At 41.9% G+C, this 18,407-nt stretch overlaps 1 protein-coding gene across 1 annotated transcript in view; it reads left to right on the forward strand.

The window, feature by feature from the left end:
- The first annotated feature begins 367 nt into the window (after positions 1-367).
- KCNC2 (potassium voltage-gated channel subfamily C member 2) overlaps positions 368-18,407 on the forward strand; it is a 250,345-nt gene continuing 232,305 nt past the window's right edge. Inside the window, exons 1-2 of the mRNA XM_055587402.1 lie at positions 368-499; positions 1,659-2,337. Coding sequence (XP_055443377.1) covers positions 1,678-2,337 — 660 coding nt within the window. The 5' untranslated portion in view covers positions 368-499; positions 1,659-1,677. The remainder of the gene's footprint in view (positions 500-1,658; positions 2,338-18,407) is intronic.

Genomic DNA, 18,407 nt, shown 5'->3' on the forward strand with positions numbered 1-18,407 from the left:
AGCTCGGGGCTCGGGCGCAGAGGCCGGCTGCGAGCGGCGCGGAGGGGCGGTTCCGGCAGCGGCCGCCTGCGGGGCGGAAGGAGACCTGCGGTCCGCGTCGGTCTAGTGGGCTTGCCTGCGGGCGGATGAGCCCCCCGGACTCGGGTGGGCGGCGCGGCGGCCGCTGCCGGCGGGGTCGCGGGGCGCCGGCGGGGCCCGCCCCGCGCTCCATGGTCTGCCCAGCCCCGCGCGATGCTGCCTCTCGGCGCCGAGGTCGGCGCGGGGCGCGCCCGCCGCTCGCGGAATGAGGGCGGGCGGCGCGGCCGGCCGGCGGGCGCTGTCTCTGCGAGCCCGGCACCCGGGGCAGCGGCCCAACCACCTGCACCGGGAAAACGCCAACAAGTAGTTTCTCGTTGGCGCCGGGCGGCTGGGCTGGGCGTCGGGACTCAGTCGGGCTGCCCCAAGCCCCTCGTCCGCTCGGACGCCGGAGCAGCAGCACTTTCCTCTCGGTCTCCTTAAGGTAACTAGGGGCGGGAAGGCGAGGGGCGGGTTTGCCGGGAAGGACGTGCGAGAGCCCGCGAGGCAGGCATCCCCGCTCCGTTCCGCTCCTGGACTGGAGAGCCGAAGCCCCGGGGAGAGGTGGCTGGGAGGTCGGAAACGGGGACACCGTCACCAGGACTTCCAACTCCGGGGTCCAGGGGGCGTGCCTCCAGCAGCTTTCCCTCGGGGACCCGCCCCACTCGCCCCTCCTGGGAAGCAGCCCCCGACTCTCCACCGGAGAGGCGTTTGTTTCTCTTGGGAAAGGGGGATGGGGTGGGATGCATGGATCACTTCTCCTCTCCAAAATGGATTCTAGTTAGTCGTTTCCTTTCCCAAGTAATAATAATTTTCACAGCAATCATGTGAAAAGAAAACTGGATCAGGAAATTAGGCAGAGGTCTCCTTGGTGAAAGGCACTAGCAGGGACGTTTGTTTTTGCTCCGACTTCTGCGTTCGGTCTATTTGCCTGGCCCGGGAGGGAGAGGAGAGGTGAACCGAGAACAGGTCGTGCAGAGGGCAGTCTGGGAGCGGCGGGCCGTCCAGAGTTCACCGAGGGTACGCGTTTGAGGGGGGCTCGCCGCCCAGTCCGGGGGTCTCTCACCCAGCACTGTTAAGTTGCCTGGGCACAGAGAACTCCTTGCCTAAGGGAACTGCCTCCCGGAGAGGGTAGGGGGGAAGCGGGTCTCAGTGTGAGGGAGGAAAGGGAGCGGGCTTGGGGAGAGGATGGGGCGGAGGAAGAAGACGCGGGAGGACCTCGGAGGGGAAAATGAGGGGACTGGGGAGACAGCGGGGGAGGTGTAGGGACTGGAAACGGGTTCAACTCGAGAGAAGGTGAGGGGTGAGAAGCTGCAGGAGGCAGAGCTGAGGGAGAAAGGTGTGAGACTGGGGGAGAGGGGTCGTGAGAGGTCGAGGAAGATGGGGACTGCTATCTCAGTTCTCTAGAAACCTGGGGAAGGCTCAGTGCTGCTTGAGGCGGGGACAGGGCTGGGCGTCGGGCTTCTCCAGGGAGGCTCCTTGGCGCCTCACCTCCCCGTCCACGCTGCATCCTGGGGCGCTGGGGCTGGGAGTGGGGGCGGGGGTCACAGCGCGGCTCCGCCAGCCGCGCTCTTTAACTTGGCGCTGTATTCGCCTCCCCCCAGTCATGTCTGAGGCACAGAGATGGGCAAGATCGAGAGCAACGAGAGGGTGATCCTCAATGTCGGGGGCACCCGTCACGAAACCTACCGCAGCACCCTCAAGACCCTGCCCGGGACGCGCCTGGCCCTGCTCGCCGCCTCCGAGCCCCAGGGCGACCCGCTGCAGCCGCCGCCCCCTGCGCGCTCGCCGCCGCCGCGGCCGCCTCCGCGGTCCCCCGGGCCGGGCGGCTGCCTGGAGGGCGGCGCGCGCAATTGCAGCGCCCGCGGCGGCGACCACCCGGCCGGGGGCGGCCGCGAGTTCTTCTTCGACCGGCACCCGGGCGTCTTTGCCTACGTGCTCAACTACTACCGCACCGGCAAGCTGCACTGCCCGGCCGACGTGTGCGGGCCGCTCTTCGAGGAGGAGCTGGCCTTCTGGGGCATCGACGAGACCGACGTGGAGCCCTGCTGCTGGATGACCTACCGGCAGCACCGCGACGCCGAGGAGGCGCTCGACATCTTCGAGGCCCCCGACCTCCTCGGCGGCGACCCCGGCGACGACGAGGACCTGGCTGCCAAGAGGCTGGGCATCGAGGACGCCGCGGGCCTGGGGGGCCCAGACGGCAAGTCCAGCCGCTGGAGGAGGCTGCAGCCCCGCATGTGGGCTCTCTTCGAGGACCCCTACTCGTCCAGAGCCGCCCGGGTAAGGCCAGAGGCGCCCCCTTCCGTGCTGCTCCAGCTTCTCCCCACCCCTTCCGAGATGTCCTGCTGTCTCAGCAGAGGGCCTCGGGGAGCGGGCCGGGGTGTCCCGTATCGGTAGGCTGGGGGCCCATCGCTCAGGGCAAACTCAGGGTCCCCCTCCCTCGTCCTCTTTCTACCCGCCCCATTCCCCTCCGCTTCCCCCTCCTCTCCTCAACTCAAACAGATTTACTTCCCCAGGTGGGACCAGCAGGGCAAATGTCCACTGCTCTGGGCAAGTCTGTTGGAACCTCGTTCTGAAATCGCTACCCACGCTTCATGATGTGGAATTTCTGTTTCTCTTTTATTCCAACCTTTTCTTGAGTTCCGAGGGTCCTCCTCCAGGCCTCCCGATCATCGCGGTTTGATCTTTCCAGTGAGGTCTGACACGCCTGACTCATGCAGAGCAGTGGCCCTACTTAGGGCAGTAGAGGGAAACACATATATGTCAGTGGCTGGGCCGGGAGATGAACAGGTTCATCTTGGAAAGAGAACCTCCTGAATATCGTTTGGGCCTGTCTCCATCCAAGGGAGAGCAGTGCTGAGTCTGCTTGCCTCAGTAAGCTGACGGGATAGCCCACCTGCACAGTGAATTTTGGAGTCTGTGGTCTTTCCCCTGGCGCTCTGTGTCTTTTACAGGTTCAATGCCGATTGGACACTTCGGTGATCCTAGTTCAGTGGGAGTCTCTAATTTAGATTGTAGGCAACTTTATTTTATTCTATACATTTTGATCCCATACTCATGTTTCTTTTCAGTTTCTAGTTTGAGTGACAGTTTAAATTTAGTCTTTGACACACTGGATTGATTCTTCAAAATCCCAATGAAGAGATGATAAAAGTAACTAGTAATGGTTTCTCTAATTTTAAAGGAAATAAAAGAAATATAAATAACCTCAGATTATGCAGTATGTGAATGGTTTTTAATTCTGTTGGAGAATGGAGTACTGTATTTAGTTAAATCTTTGCAACTGCATGTGTCTGGTTTGCCTCTGAACCTAGGAAAGATCCTCCTTGGGCAGAATGGGATTTCTCCCAGCTTGAGTTTGGCTCCATCCTCTGCATGTCAGAAGTCTCTGCCTCTGAGACATTTTGCAGCTGTCTGATAACATGTCAGAAGATGTGCTTCTGATACCACTTTAGAAGTCTGAGCATGTATTTTGTTTGCAATTTGATATAGACTATCAAAGAGACAATTTAAAGCATTGCTACTTTATGGGATCTGGTATTTAAGTGCACACATAAATTCCAGTATGTCCACATTCTCATATTTGAATATAGAATTAATAACTTCAACTCTGAGATCTTCCTTTTAAGACCATTCTATGAATTCAGCAAGAGTTGGCATTCAGGGGGAAAAAAAAAAAGTGCAGACTTATTTATTTATTTAAATTAAATCAGAGACTCATGACCATTATCTCTGTTGTTTTGGATTCCAGCTGTGTGCCATAGTGCTCTTTCCAATTGGCGACTAAAAAGATAATCTGCATTTGTTTTCAGACTCATCATATAATTTTGTTATTTTATGTGGTATAAAAAACCAGGATGTTTTATTATCTTTATTCATGATAATAAAATGCATTTTTTGGAGGCTAGGTTGCACAGGAAAAGCTTCAAGGTGTTCAATTTTTATTACTGCTATGGAATTTGATTCTATGAATTAATGGTCTAAGGGTAGCCCATTAACTTGAAAATAGTTTTTTAAAAATCTTACCAAGATTTTGTTGTAATAATATTCAGAATTTGACCTGCATCCATTTTAGGTGAGGAAAAGAACACAGATAGATTAGAGATTAGTTTTAGGTCAAAGAGCCATTAGAAACAGAATCAGCTGAGAATGAGAGACCTGGAAAATTTCACTGAGGTCACCTCATGAGGAACCTGTAGTTTGTAGATGAGGAAAATGAAGACTGCAGATGCTAAGTGATGGCCAAGGTCATAGAGCAAGTTATTAGCAAAGCCAAAATTACGCTGAAGGTCTCATGACACCCTCCCCAGGCCCTTTCCACTGCAACCACTGATTATAACTGACTATTTGGCTTGTGAAATCTCTGCAGACAGTGTTGCTCTTGAGATTTAATGCAGCATAGGACAGTCCTTAGTCTTCTAACTTTGAAAGATCATCTATGACATATCTCTGTGTGTGTGTATATATATATGTGCATACATATACATTTTTTTCCAGGTCTTTGGCTGCACTACCCAACATTAGAGTGCAAATATGGGATTCCAGTTTTCTTAAGATGAACCCTGTTCTAACTTTCAATTTTTATTGACCAGTTTATATGTAATGTTTTTCCTTTTTTTTTTTTTTTCAGATTGGCTAACATTTGTGGGACTTGTCTTCAGAAAAATTGCTTTTCAAATTATTAGGGGTTGCTTAAAAAAGAGTACTCAGAAGTCACCATTCTATTTACATGTGATTTAATATTTTTTTATGGACACTTTTAGTTCAGATGATTGACTGACAATATTATCTGACTACTTTGGTAAATAGAATTACATTGGGATGTCACTGGATGAAATTATATTTTCATGGACATGATTCTAGGAGACATAAAATCAATTATCAAGTGGTTTGTTTTAGCTGTGGTCTTACTGATGTCATTCTTAATAGAAGTATTTAACTTTTATAAACCCTCTTACTTTTCATTTTACATTAGTTCATCTTTTATTGATGTACTTGAGATGAACAATTTTAACTGTGCAAATTTCTGTTTTCAATTATACTTGTTTCATCATTGTCCTTATCCTTTCCCAGTATTGAGGAGAGTGACTTAATTATATAGTAGATTTGTTTTACTTCTAACTTTTTTAGTCTAAAGTGGCAGACTGAAACAACAGTGGTAGGAATTAGATAATTAATTTAATTTTACAGCATTGTATTTTTGCCTTTTGTTTTGGTTGGCATTTCCCCCTCCTCTGTTGCTTTTAATTTATGATGTAAATACATATTTGAACAGTCTAAATTGTTCAGGTTAACTTGGTAAATAAGTTTATATTTTACATTTATGAATTGTATCCTTAAAAATATATTAGAAATTTATAAAAATTTAAATATAAGTTGTCATGGAAACCTGTTGTGGAGAAAATGAGATCTGGAAAGAAGAGAGATTATCCTGTTGATGGCATTGAATAATATTTACAAATAGAAAAAAGCATTTTAAATGGTTTTATTTCCACAGAATTACTAAAATATACTCCTTAAAACTATTAAAATTTAAATTTGAATATCTAGAATTGGATTCAGAATTGCATATATGTAATTTGCTTTTTATGGGACATTTTTTCCTCTACCTCAAAGTACAAAACAGGAAAGGAATGATCTTCTAAATAACTATTTTCTAGGTTTAGATGTCGCATTTAATTTTTTAAAGTTATAATATGGTAAGGACAATTTGAATCATACATTAAGATTAAAGGAAGAACACGTATTAATTCTTGTTCTGTGAGCCTTGCTCCAGTTAAAAGAAATAATGGCCAAATAAAGCTTGTTTGTGAAATATTGTTGTTAATTATTAAAATTTTAGAATTTTATTTAGTCAATTAATATTGTTTCTGCAGTCATTGTAGACCAGAAACTATATAAGATACTAGAAGTGGGTGAGCAGATATAGCACTTTGCCCTCAGTAAGCTCACCACTCTTTATAATAAAATATTTCCTAAAATATTATCTATTCAGTTAAAAGTGCAACAGAATAACAACAAGCAAAATTCCAGAGATACTAAAGATGTTTCCCTTAAAAAAAAACCAAAACTCATGTGGAAGTGTTGCTTGAGATGTTCAGGAAAATACTGCGTTGATTCTCTGGTGGGCCACTGGTTAGGAGAAACTGGGGCTCAATACCTGGCAGGGGAACTAAGATCCTGGAAGCTGTGGGGTGTGGCCAAAAAAAAAAAAAAAAAAGAAAAAGAAACGACGGTTTTATGCTTCTGTTAGTCTTTATTTTATTATGAAAGTGTTAGGCTTTTTTAGCCTTGATTTTTCTGTTTTCAGAGTGATTTATAGGCTCTCTCTTTTTAATATTATTGAAGAGTATGAGACAAGCTGTGCTTATATCTAAAAACTGAATTATTTGCAGAGAAAACAACTGAATTATTTACAGTGTGTTCGAGTGTCTTCATCCCTTCTATTTTAATTAAAAGTTTGTTGTTGTTTGTTCAGTCACTAAGTTATGTCTGACTCTTTGCGACCCCATGGACTGCAGCTCGCCAGGCTTCTCTGTCCTTCACTATCTTCCAGAGTTTGCTCAGTTTCATTTCCTTTGAGTCAGTGATGCTATCTAACCATCTTTTTAATCTCACAATTAAAAGTTATGGCCAACCACATGACAATGCAAATCCAAACTTCAGACCCCTAAAAAGAGTCTGCTGTTAAGAGTCTGGTGTATTTGCATTTGCTATATAAGCATCTAAGTCTCCCTTGACTTTTTCCAGGCCACTCATTATACACTTCACAGATATATTTGATTTTATCCATATATTCTGAGCATTGGATAAGACTAGAGAGTGCCTCATTCAACACATAATTTAAAAAAGCAAGTAACTTTAGTAGAACTGTATTTTTGATAGTGTATTTGACCCCAGACTAGGTGACCTAATTTGTTGCTAGGGCATTATCATGCCAAAGGTGAGTAGTTGGGCAGTTTATGTATGGCTTTTTTTTTTTTCTTTCTGTTATATTTTCCCAAGAGCTCATTTGTAGACCTGAATTGACAAAACTAAATGAGAGTCAGATAAATTTTTCTTCTCTGTCAAGCAGCTTATTTTCAAAGCAACTGAAAACGAGGAAATGTGTAGTTTTATAAAAAATGCAGGTCAACCTTTCCCATTTAGAAATATGTGTCATTACTATTTATTTTAACTACTGTAAATAAAATAAATGCAGTTTTCAGATCTCATTTTTATTCTCAAATTCTGAATCATTTACCCTTTTTTATTATGACAACCTTTAAAAATGTATCTGAATGAAATAGTAAAGAGCACTAAAGGACTGATAAAGTATAAACACAGGTCTCTATAAGGAAATATATAATGGCAAGATAATCTAAACTGTAACCATCAGTGGATTATATAAACTTGATCCAGTTCTTTTTGAAGTATGAAGGGCTTTTCTTTTGGAAAAACAGTCAAGATTTTTCTATGACAAGATAGCATTGCCTTTTGCTTACAGTTTGAAGGGTGGTGATTAATTTTAATACTGTGTAGTCAATATTTTCACAGAAAGTGATTAAACTGTGGGTTTTGGGAGGAGAAGAGAGTAGAGTAGAGAGTACATGGAAAGAGCATTGGAAAAATGCCTGAGTTGGAATCCATGAGTCCTAGGCACTAACTCTGCTTTCACAGCTAGCTGTGTGACCTTTGAGAATTTACTTTGTCTTTCTAATTCTTGATTTCCTTTGGCTTTATTTTGAAAGAAAAAATGGGGACGACACACTGGATTAGATAAGTATTCAAACTTCTTTCCAGCTCCAAGATTTTGAAGTTTAGAGGAAAAAACAAGGATAGTGATGCTGAAAATCCCTGGGTAGGAAAAGAGCATGTCTGCACTCATTTTGATTGTCCTCTAGGGACCATCACACTATTAAGGTAAACTAGTATGGATTTCTCTCTCTTTTTTTTTTTTTTTGGATTTTAACTTGCTGCCCTTTTCTTTTCCTACAGCTGTTGGGTAGCTGCTGCTCTGGTTACCATAGAAACAGGTTGGCTCCTAGCTTCCTGTTTCCATTGAAAACAGCTTTCTTTCAACCACATATTGATCTCAAGAAATCATTTTGCTGTCCACTCTGTCATGAAACCCATAAAGATGATCGGCTCTGTCATTTTCTAAGTCTAAGATTCAGTGCAGGTGTATAGCCGTCCACCCACAAGGGTAACTGATTAGGTAATCTCAGTTTTATTTCCATTTGAAAAGTGCCTTGTCAAAGACACCAGCCTTTTCCCCTTCCCATATCTTATACAGAAGGGAAAGTCTTATTCACTTGAGGATTTACAGATATGCCTAACACATTTAAGTGTTTACCAAATAGTGTCAAATTATTCAGTTCTAATCTTTTTCATAACTCATTCAATCAGGATAAGCATAGAGAATAGTATGCTGTCTAGCACACTCTGTAAGTTTGTGTTTTAATGTACTCACTAGTGAAGAATATTTGAAGAGAAAAATATGTATGTATTATATAATGCACCCTATTTCTCTCTTGAGGAAAAAACAGTTTTTCTATTTCAGCCTATACATATTTAAATTAAAAAGATATATATAATGTAGATACATACTCTGTATATATTTATAAAATGTTTATATGGATAAGTGAAGGAAGAGACTTGTGGGAATATGGCTTAAAGTTTTGATTGAGAATATTTGTGTGTGAGCATACGTGTATTATATATTATGTCGTATATAATCTTTGAATGTGGCCTCCCTAATGGCTCAGTGGTAAAGAATCCACCTGCCAATGCAGATGCAGGTTCGATTCCTGGGTCGGGAAGATCCCCTGGAGGAGGAAATGGCAACCCACTCCAGTATTCTTGCCTGGGAAATCCCATGGACAGAGAGCCTGGCAGGCTACAGTCTATGGAGTTGCAAAGAGTCGGACACAACTGAGCACGCACACCACCACACCACAGCATCTTTCAGTGACATTGGTATGTATAACAGACTTCTGTTGTTCATGAGACTTGGAAGGAAACTGGTCATTGTGTCGGGAAACCTGACACAGTGACCTTAAATCACAAAAAAAGCAGTTGACTTGTTCATAGCCATGGCTAGTTAGTCACAGTGGCAGGGTTGGAATTTAGACCTTCTGACTCTTGGCACTCTTCCCATTCCATCTCGATTGCTTAGTCTTGATTGCGTTTGATATCAGCTGCACAAATTTTAGCTTTCGGAAAGTAGCAAGCCTGTTGGAAGTAGTTGAGGTAGGGTCTGTCCTCTTCAGTGTCCTATTGTTCAACAATAGCAGGGAAATTGTCCCTATCTTATTATTCTATTTCCAGATACCCTCCAGATGTATCCTTCCATTGCTGCCTTCTCTACCAGGTCTACATCTTACTGTTCTACCACCTTTAAAACATCAAAACTAATCTGCCTGTTTATTCACTTACCTCCTATTTTATCCCTTTAACTGTGTGTGTGTCTTTTGTAATATGTTTTTCTACTTTTGTTGGCTTTGTTGCCTTTGGAATTTTTAAATGCAACCCTCGTTCAACGTATTGGTGATGGTTAATGTTTTACAGAACATTCTCTTCTCACGTGTAACTAAGCAGATCATGGTTGGGTTTCAGTTCAGTCGTTCAGTCGTGTCAGACTCTTTGCAACCCCATGGACTGCAGCATTCCAGGCTTCCCTGTCCATCACCAACACCCGGAGCTTACTCAAACTCATGTCCATTGAGTCGGTGATGCTATCCAACTGTCTCATCCTCTGTCATCCCCTTCTCCTCCTGCCTTCAATCTTTCCCAGCATCAGGGTCTTTTCAAATGAGTCAGCTCTTCGCATGAGGTGGCCAAAGTACTGGAGTTTCAGCTTCAGCATCAGTCCTTCCAATGAACACCCAGGACTGATTTTCTTTAGGATGGACTGGTTGGATCTCCTTGCAGTCCAAGGGACTCTCTAGTCTTTTCCAGCACCAATTCAAAAGTATCAATTCTTCAGCGCTCAGCTTTCTTTATAGTCCAACTCTCACATCCATACATGACGACTGGAAAAACTGTAGCTTTGACTAGATGGACCTTTGTAGGTAAAGTAATGTCTCTGCTTTTTAATATGCTATCTAGGTTGATCATCACTTTCCTTCCAAGGAGCAAGTGTCTTTTAATTTCATGGCTGCAGTCACCACCTGCTGTGATTTTGGAGCCCAACGTTTTGGTTGGGTATACACAGGGATAACTGGTAAATTAGAGTGAAGATGGTTGGAGCTGTTTTTAAGACCTAAAATGAGATTTATGTTTTAGTGAGGTCAGTAAATACAGGACTAAAAAACTTTTCCTTCACCCTTCTTTAGTAGTTAGCCAAAGGTAGTGCTTCCTTCCCTATTGGTGGAATGTAAAGCAGCCTTATAATTTTGTGTGTGTTTGAGAAAAGGCATTTTATAGGAGTCAAACAGAAGAAGGCATTTTATAGGAGTAAAACAGAAGAAGTTGCTGGTAGTATTGGGGAAAAAAGTACTCCATAATTGCTATGGTTACTTGACTGACCTTTTCTTCTGAAAGCTCATAATGATAGAGACATCTGTGTAACCTGACATTTCCTCCGTGTTCATGTATTAAGAAAACCCTATGCAGACACCTCAGTGTCTTAATTTTCTGTTTGAAGACACTGGTGGATTTTATATCAGAACTTAAGAGCTTTGCCATTCTTTCTGCATCTGACAACATTGTTGGTATCTTTAAAAACTGGAGCAAAATTCAAGACAGCCCTTCCTGGCAAATGTTCTGTGATTTAGTCTCAGCAGTGGAAGATGTTCTCCTCTGAGTTGTCTCCATGGAGAACAGTGATGAAAATATGCCACCTTTTGGCCACAGATGTTCTCTTCCTTTACACCAAAACTGTCCAGAATTTTAAAGTCATTCATTAAATGATAAAATGCAAAAACTTTTTTATATAAAGTGATCCTAAATAATATTGTCAAGATATCCAAATGATACTATTAATTCTAAACTTAAGGCAACATGCTGATGTAAAATCTATTTGGATGCATATAAGGAGCCTGGCGGGCTATAATCCATGGGATTGCAGAGTCAGACACGACTGAGCAAGTATCACTTTCACTTTTCAGTTATTCCTAGAGCAGTTTGTCTGATTAGGTTCAGTGAAAGGGCCAAGGATTATTCACAATTTCTGTAAATTTTGTGTCTTGTTTGTAAATTTTGCTGCATAAGTTCAGATATGGGGTTGCTTATTTCTGTATTTATTGATTGAAGATAAAATGCCACTTGCTTAAAGTGAATATTATATAATAACTGTATTGGAAACAATGACAAAGTAATGGCATTGGAAACAGTGGCAAAAGGAAGCTTCCTTACTATATTAATTTGGATAAAATTGATATTTAGGAAAGTAGAACAAGATATCATTACGGCTTGATTTATTGTTTCAATTGTCCTGCTTCCCTCTTGAGGTGAACAGTGAGAGGGCGATTATGAAAATTATCATAATATTCTTAGTGAGACCCATCTTTCATATATAAATTGAATAGGAAATGGACAGAACAGAGGTTTAGCTAGCCCTTTTTTGTGCCAAGAGATTCTAAAGAACCCAGTAGCCTTTTTTTTAAAGCTACAACTTTACTATCAGGCCTGAGTGAGCTATCAGGGTTACATAAAATGATTAGTGGTGCATCAAAGTTGAACAACCATCATATTTGTATCATGATGGAGAAGCATTTATGAACTTATACTTAATTCCCAGGTTCAAAATGGTGTTCACGGTGCTTTGATATTTAGAGTACAATGTTAGAGATATAAAATTCATGCCAAGCAATGAAATCAAATGCATTTTAATGCACTGATAGGCTTCAATGACATTCAAAATAGATTAGTCTCAATTAAAAAACAGGATTCTTTAATTGTTCCACTTTCTTATGAGAATCCACTGCATAGTTTTTAGTTGTAATATGTGCATACTATCAATTCTTTAGTTTTTTTAAATTCAGTGATTGTTTTCAGTACCTATTCATTTTTCTGTTTATGTATTAATCATTGATTTAATTCATCTCAAATTTCTCTGTCTTTAGTTTTGAGTAGTTGACTGCTTCAGTGCTGAGTTTCTTTGTTTTCAACCTTTTGTGTTTTCTCTGCTTTGGCTTGCTGCATTGCTTCAGTTCAGTCACTCAGTCGTGTTCGACTCTTTGTGACCCCATGGACTGCAGCGTGCCAGGCTTCCCTGTCCATCACCAGCTCCCGAAGATTACTCAGACTCATGTCCGTTGAGTCGGTGATGCCATCCATGAGTCAGTTCTTCACATCAGGAGGCCAAAGTATTGGAGCTTCAACTTCAGCATCAGTCCTTCCAATGGATATTCAGGACTAATTGCATTTCTTGGTTGAAATAACGTGCTAGGTATTAGTACATTTCTCTCAATTAAACCAACTGGAGGAGAACCAAGCCTCAAAGATGAAAGCTGTCAAATGCTTTTGAATCTCTCTGCTGACAGTTCTTGGGTTTTAACTATTGGCCCAAACTAGGTTAGTACAGAGAATGTAAGGGTTAAAATTTGTCATTTACCTTCAAGACACTTGTATTCTCTTGGAAAAGAACAACTGTCTGCCTATGGTTACAGTATAATGCATTAAAACTATAATAGCGATATTGGCATACTGTGGACACACAGATTTGGGAGGGTCCCACTGTCCTATAAAGAGGAGATGAGATTTGAATAGTTAACATGCAAGAGATGTGTTTTCCAGCAGTCAAGGATTAGGTCAACAGAGTAGTGTGCAAACATGGGGTCTTGACAGAGTGCTGTGCCATGTCATAAGGGATAATAAAAGGACCAGAATGCAGGAGAACAGGCTTGAAAGGAAGAGAGGGCCTCTGGGTTTATAGCTGAGCCTTTTCTGATGAGATGGATATTTAGTCCAGGGCAGGAATGTTATCTCAGTGTATTTGAAAATAGTGGTTCTAACCACATAGATAGTGGTTCTAAAACTTAGATGTGCCTAGGAATAACCTGAGATGATGACTAGAATTTCGACTTCCCAGGTCTCACTGCAGTAGGATTTGGATATGATTCAGATAAGATGAACATCTTTGGCATTGTAGTTGGCCACTGACCCAGTTCATGTTAGTACTGTGATGTGACTGCTGCCAAAGCAAATACAGTTTAACATTAAAGTAGGGTAATAATCATGCTTGAACCAATATTTCCCAAAGTGTGTTTTCTAGATCTAAAGCAATCCAGAATGTTGACAGGTGTTGCCCTCAAAAGAGTTCCATAGACAGAGGAATTCGGAAACTAATTTAAAATAAAGATTTTTAACTAGATTTTTATTTTTCAATCTGTCGTCGTCTTCTTGATATCATTTTTACTACATCTCTTTTTCAGGGAAGAGAGTTAAAATACTAGCTGACAGTTGGTTTTGAGACAGGAGTGAGTTAATGCGAAGGACTGCACTCAGTTCACTGAGTTTGAATCCTAACTGTACCACTTGCCTGCTGTATCACTTTCACAGTGTCGCTTCTTTAAGCCTCCCTCTTTTCATCTGGACTGGGAAGATAATAATTGTATCTGACTCAAAGAATTGTTATGAGGGTGGATTAGTGCATATTCATGTTCAGGAGCCAGCATGGTGTCTAGTTTTCTCAATTTTAGCTGTATCATTATTACTGTTATCATCATCATCACAATTGTCACTATTCCTTATGCCAAGCACTGGTTATTTGAGAGGGATTGGGGAGTCACATAGAGCACCTTAAGGGAACATTCTAGCATTTAGATTGTTCATAAAAAAGTAAGTTGTCTATTGCTGAGGTTTTTTCATGTATGAATATTGGATAGGTATCTGGGAAGTTATAGGAATAATTCTGTTCCACATGAATACATGGTAATTAATTAGAACAATATCTAACATGTGTATATCCTATACCAAACATTTTACAAGTTGTAAGGGAATGGTTTATTCCCTGCCTTTAAGCAGCTGTAGAGTCCTGGAAGAGAACAGCAGAAAAGAAATGAAAGTGCAATGTCAGGAGAGCTCCGGTAGAAGGTTGCCAAGGGTGGGAAAAAACTTCCTGGAAGAAATATACCTGTTTTGGTACCAGAGGCTGAAGAGGAGATAGCCAGACTTTTTAAAGAGAAGAGTTGAAATAAAATCCTAAAAGGGAAAGAAGTCAAGGCCTGTGCAAGACGCTGTAAATAATTCAGGACAGCCCCCGCCTTGTGTAAGGGATGTGGAGGTGTTGCCAGAAACGAGTTGAGGTTGGATCGAAAGCCTTGGCAAGCTCTGTTTAGAAGGTCTGGTCTTTCTCTGGGACTGGAGACCTTTGGAAGGATTTTAAGCAGAGCAATGGCATGCATCTTTGTAATTAGGACTATTATTCTGAAATATTTATACTTGAAGACAGGATTGGGCTGGGGAAAATGAGTGCAAGTTTGTCACAAGAGCTATAGTTTAGCACGTGAGTGTGCTAATCCAGGTGTGAGGTACTAAAAAGTGAAAGTGTTAGTCACTGAGTTGTGTCTGACTCTTTGCGACCCCGTGGACTATAGCCCGCCAGGCTCCTCTGTCCATGGGATTCTCCAGGCAAGAATACTGGAAAAGATACTTACCATTTCATCCTCCTGGGCATCTTCCTGACCCAGGGATTGAACCTAGGTCTCTTGCATTACAGGCAGATTCTTTTACCATCTGAGCCACCAGCCCAAGAGATACTGGTGATCTCACTTAAAACAGTGGCCGGAGTGATGAAGTGAAATGAAGACAACTAAAGTGGAACTGTTGATTAATTAGGTGCCATTTGAGTAAAGCAGAGAGAGAAGTCAAGAATGTCTCCCTAGCTTCTGTTTGCCCAATGGGACAAGACAACTTTTATGACTTTTTTCTAATTCAAGAGTCAGTGGTTATATGATTTGAGAAATCAGTAGTTATTCTTTTATGGATTTAACACTGTAGTATTTTGTATTATGTTTTGTAATTTTTCTTTTATATTTCAGTACCAATTACTCAGTTATTAATAGCTATTTCATAGATTTTATTGTTGTGAAATTAGATGCAGAGTATGCCCTTTAAAATTTTTGGTTGCCGTAATTCACCACCGTAAAAGATAGTGAGGGATAAGTCCTCTCTAAAAGAAATGTTGTTGGCAAAGTAATGTCTCTGCTTTTGAATATGCTATCTAGGTTGGTCATAACTTTCCTTCCAAGGAGTAAGCGTCTTGGACATGAGTCTGAGTGAACTCCAGGAGTTGGTGATGGACAGGGAGGCCTGGCGTGCTGCGATTCATGGGGTTGCAAAGAGTTGGACACGACTGAGCGACTGATCTGATCTGATCTGAAAAGAAATGTTAGCTTTGTCTTGCTATATATTATTTTGGTTATATGCCCAAGAAAATAATATCAATTTTTGCATAATTTTTGTGAAATGTAACTGACTCATTCAATATAGTAGTTCATGTAGATTCCAAAGCTAGAAGCTTAAATTTAACTAGGGATTGAAAAGTACCAATGAGATTCTGTGGCTCTTTGGAAACTTGTTTTAAGTAAATATTTCCTCTAGATAAAGTCCAGGAAGGAGCAAAGGTAGTGAGGAAGAAAAACAAAAATGGGAAGAGGCACCAAAGGAATTAAACTGGGAAGAATGTGGTGAGTTCAGATCCAAGGCAGAGTAGCTCCTTCTAAAGCATTACTGTACCATGCCATTTTCTTGCTTATAAACCTGTTATCCTTTTCTAGTGGCTACATATTAAAACATATTTTTCTTAGCCTGGCTTCCCAGAATCTGCCCATCGTCTACAAATGCAATAATAGCTCCCACAGCTCTACTGCTCAGACAGCATGCTTTGCCATTCCTGAGTATAAGAGATGTGTGCACACTGTTCTGTTTTCGTACACTATTCTCACAGCTTGCACTCTCCCCTCCTCGATTTTACATGTTGATTCAATCATCTTGCAATAGTTTGTAAAATTATCAAGTCTTACTTGGCACCTTCTAAACTCTGTCAAAAGCAGTTTGTTTTCTCCTTTGAGTTTCTCTATCACTTTGTAGCTATAGTATTGGAGCATTTAACTGGCTGTCTTAGTTTCCCTGAGCTGTTGTAGCTAACTACCACAAACTTGATGACTTGAAACAACAGAATTTATTCTCTTATGGCTCTGCAGGCTAAAAGTCTGAAATCCTGGTCTCAGCAGAATCTGTTTCTTCTGGGGCTTTGAGGGAAAGGTCTGCTGGCAGTTCGGTGTTCCTCGGTTTGTAGCCATGTCACTCCAGTCCCTGCCACCATTTTGACAAGATAATCGTCCTGGTGTGTCTCAGGTGTCTCTTCTTAAAAGACACCAATTTTGGGGGTTATATCCTACAGTAATCCAGTATGACCACATGTTAATTTAAATAAATTGAGTAAATTGAATAAATTAAGATGTGGTCATACTGGATTAGTGTGGGCTGTACTTAAATTACCTCCACAAAGAGGTCACAAAATAAGGTCACATTCTGAGGTTTGAGGTGAACATGCGTTTTGGGGAGATACCATTTAACCCAGGATGCTAACTTGTCCATTTGGGCAACAATTTCGTAGTATCTGATAAATCTTTTATTGTCTTGATTTCTCCTTTTCCATTTTGGTATGTTCTCACTTAATGGATACCATGTCTTCAAGAATATGAAGATACTAGTTAGATAATTGTCAAAGTTCTATTTCATTTCTGGTATTAACTCTGGGTTCCTCTGTAGATTTTTTTCTATTCTTTCACTTTTGTCCCTTTTTATAGTTATTTATTTTCTTCAGGTATCTTTTCCTTTAAAAGAAGGTGGCAGTGATTGTAGTGTCCTGTGGGTAGACAGGCAGGATTGTGCAGAAAAAAGAATTCCCTTCAGGGTGGATAGGGTGGTTGGGTACATTAGGGACCCTCTCAGGGTCCAAGAAAGGAATCTCTATTTGGGGAAAGAAATTTAATGAATTCTGATTAACGCAGAGCGACCCTTCTTCTTTTCCTCCATACACTTTGAGTAAATATGGGGCACTAAGAAATTTACATTACTGTCCTCTGTCACAGCATGCCTAATTAGAAACTGTCTTCTCTTGATTCTCTAGGTAATTTAGAGAGGTCTTCTTTTCTTAAGAATATTTATTTATTTATTTTCGGCTGTGCTGTGTCTTCATTGCTGTGTGTGGCCTTTCTCTTTTGTCTTCCTCTAGTTGCAAGGCGTGGGGGCTACTCTCCTGTTGCTGTCCACGGGCCTCCCACTGCAGGGGCTTTGCGTGTTTCAGAGCATGATCTCTAGGCACTCAGGCTTCAGCAGTTGCAGCTCCCATGCTCTAGGAGAGTGGGCTCAGGAGCTGTGGCCCACCAGTTTGGCTGCCCGGTGGTATGTGGGTCTTCCTGGACCAGGGATTGAACCTGTGTTCCCTGCATTGGCAGGTGGACTTCCAACCACTGGACCACCTGGGAAGCCCCCTAGAGAACTATTCTTGCTGGCTATATCCTGAGGGAAGATTCTTTAGGAGCCACTGAAGGAAGTCAGGGTCTTCCAAGAAGTTGTCCTACAGTCCTTGTCCTAGGGCCTGTTGCCTCTGAGTTTGAGATTCCTCTGGTTTCTGTAGCTCTCCGGGAAGAACTTGACCAACTTTAGGAAAAGCTTTCTCTTGCACCTATATTGAATTCCATTCTCCCTCTCCCCTGAATCTGAATCTCAAATCTGTTTGCTTTATATCTTATTATTTCTGGGTCAATGATAGCAGTGTTTCCTATTTTCCATCCCTGTGATAATTTTTCATGATTTTTAATGAGACTTGGCCAAGGAGATGAAGTGTGCTCTCTTCCAAGTAGAATATGACTGTATGTGTATATAGCCCCCTTGCTCCTTGCACTAGTTATGAACTCATGCATGGGGGCACCATTCCATTCTTGTTGCCATTTTCCAGAGTAACGCACAGTGTCTGGTAGTTTTCTCAGTGAGGTGTTTTTTTAAATTATCATATGAACAATTCCATGAGTGCCCTTGTCTACAAGGACGCGTTCCTCTATGATTCTTCTCTGCAGTCATTGTTTCTTCTTATCTTCTTTGGGCCACCTTCTTTATCCACTTCTTATCTATTCTGCTTCCCAAATACACAGTCTTAAAGAAGATATTCAAAGCCGACGTATAGTGTGTGATTTTATCATTGCCTATAAGAGGCTTGTTAGACTAACATTAATACAAAATCCTAGAAAATTATTACTTGGAGAACAGTGACACATTACTTTTATCATTTGCCCACTGAGAATACATTTGTAAGGACGTGAACTTTGACGGTTTAACAGATGTTTGTGGTATTTAAATTTCCCCAATAAAGTAATAGAGTCAAGCGGAAATAACGTTTACATGTTAGCCTGCTTTAA

The sequence above is a fragment of the Bubalus kerabau genome, chromosome 1 (genome assembly GCF_029407905.1).
Source record: "Bubalus kerabau isolate K-KA32 ecotype Philippines breed swamp buffalo chromosome 1, PCC_UOA_SB_1v2, whole genome shotgun sequence".
NCBI lineage: Eukaryota > Metazoa > Chordata > Mammalia > Artiodactyla > Bovidae > Bubalus > Bubalus kerabau.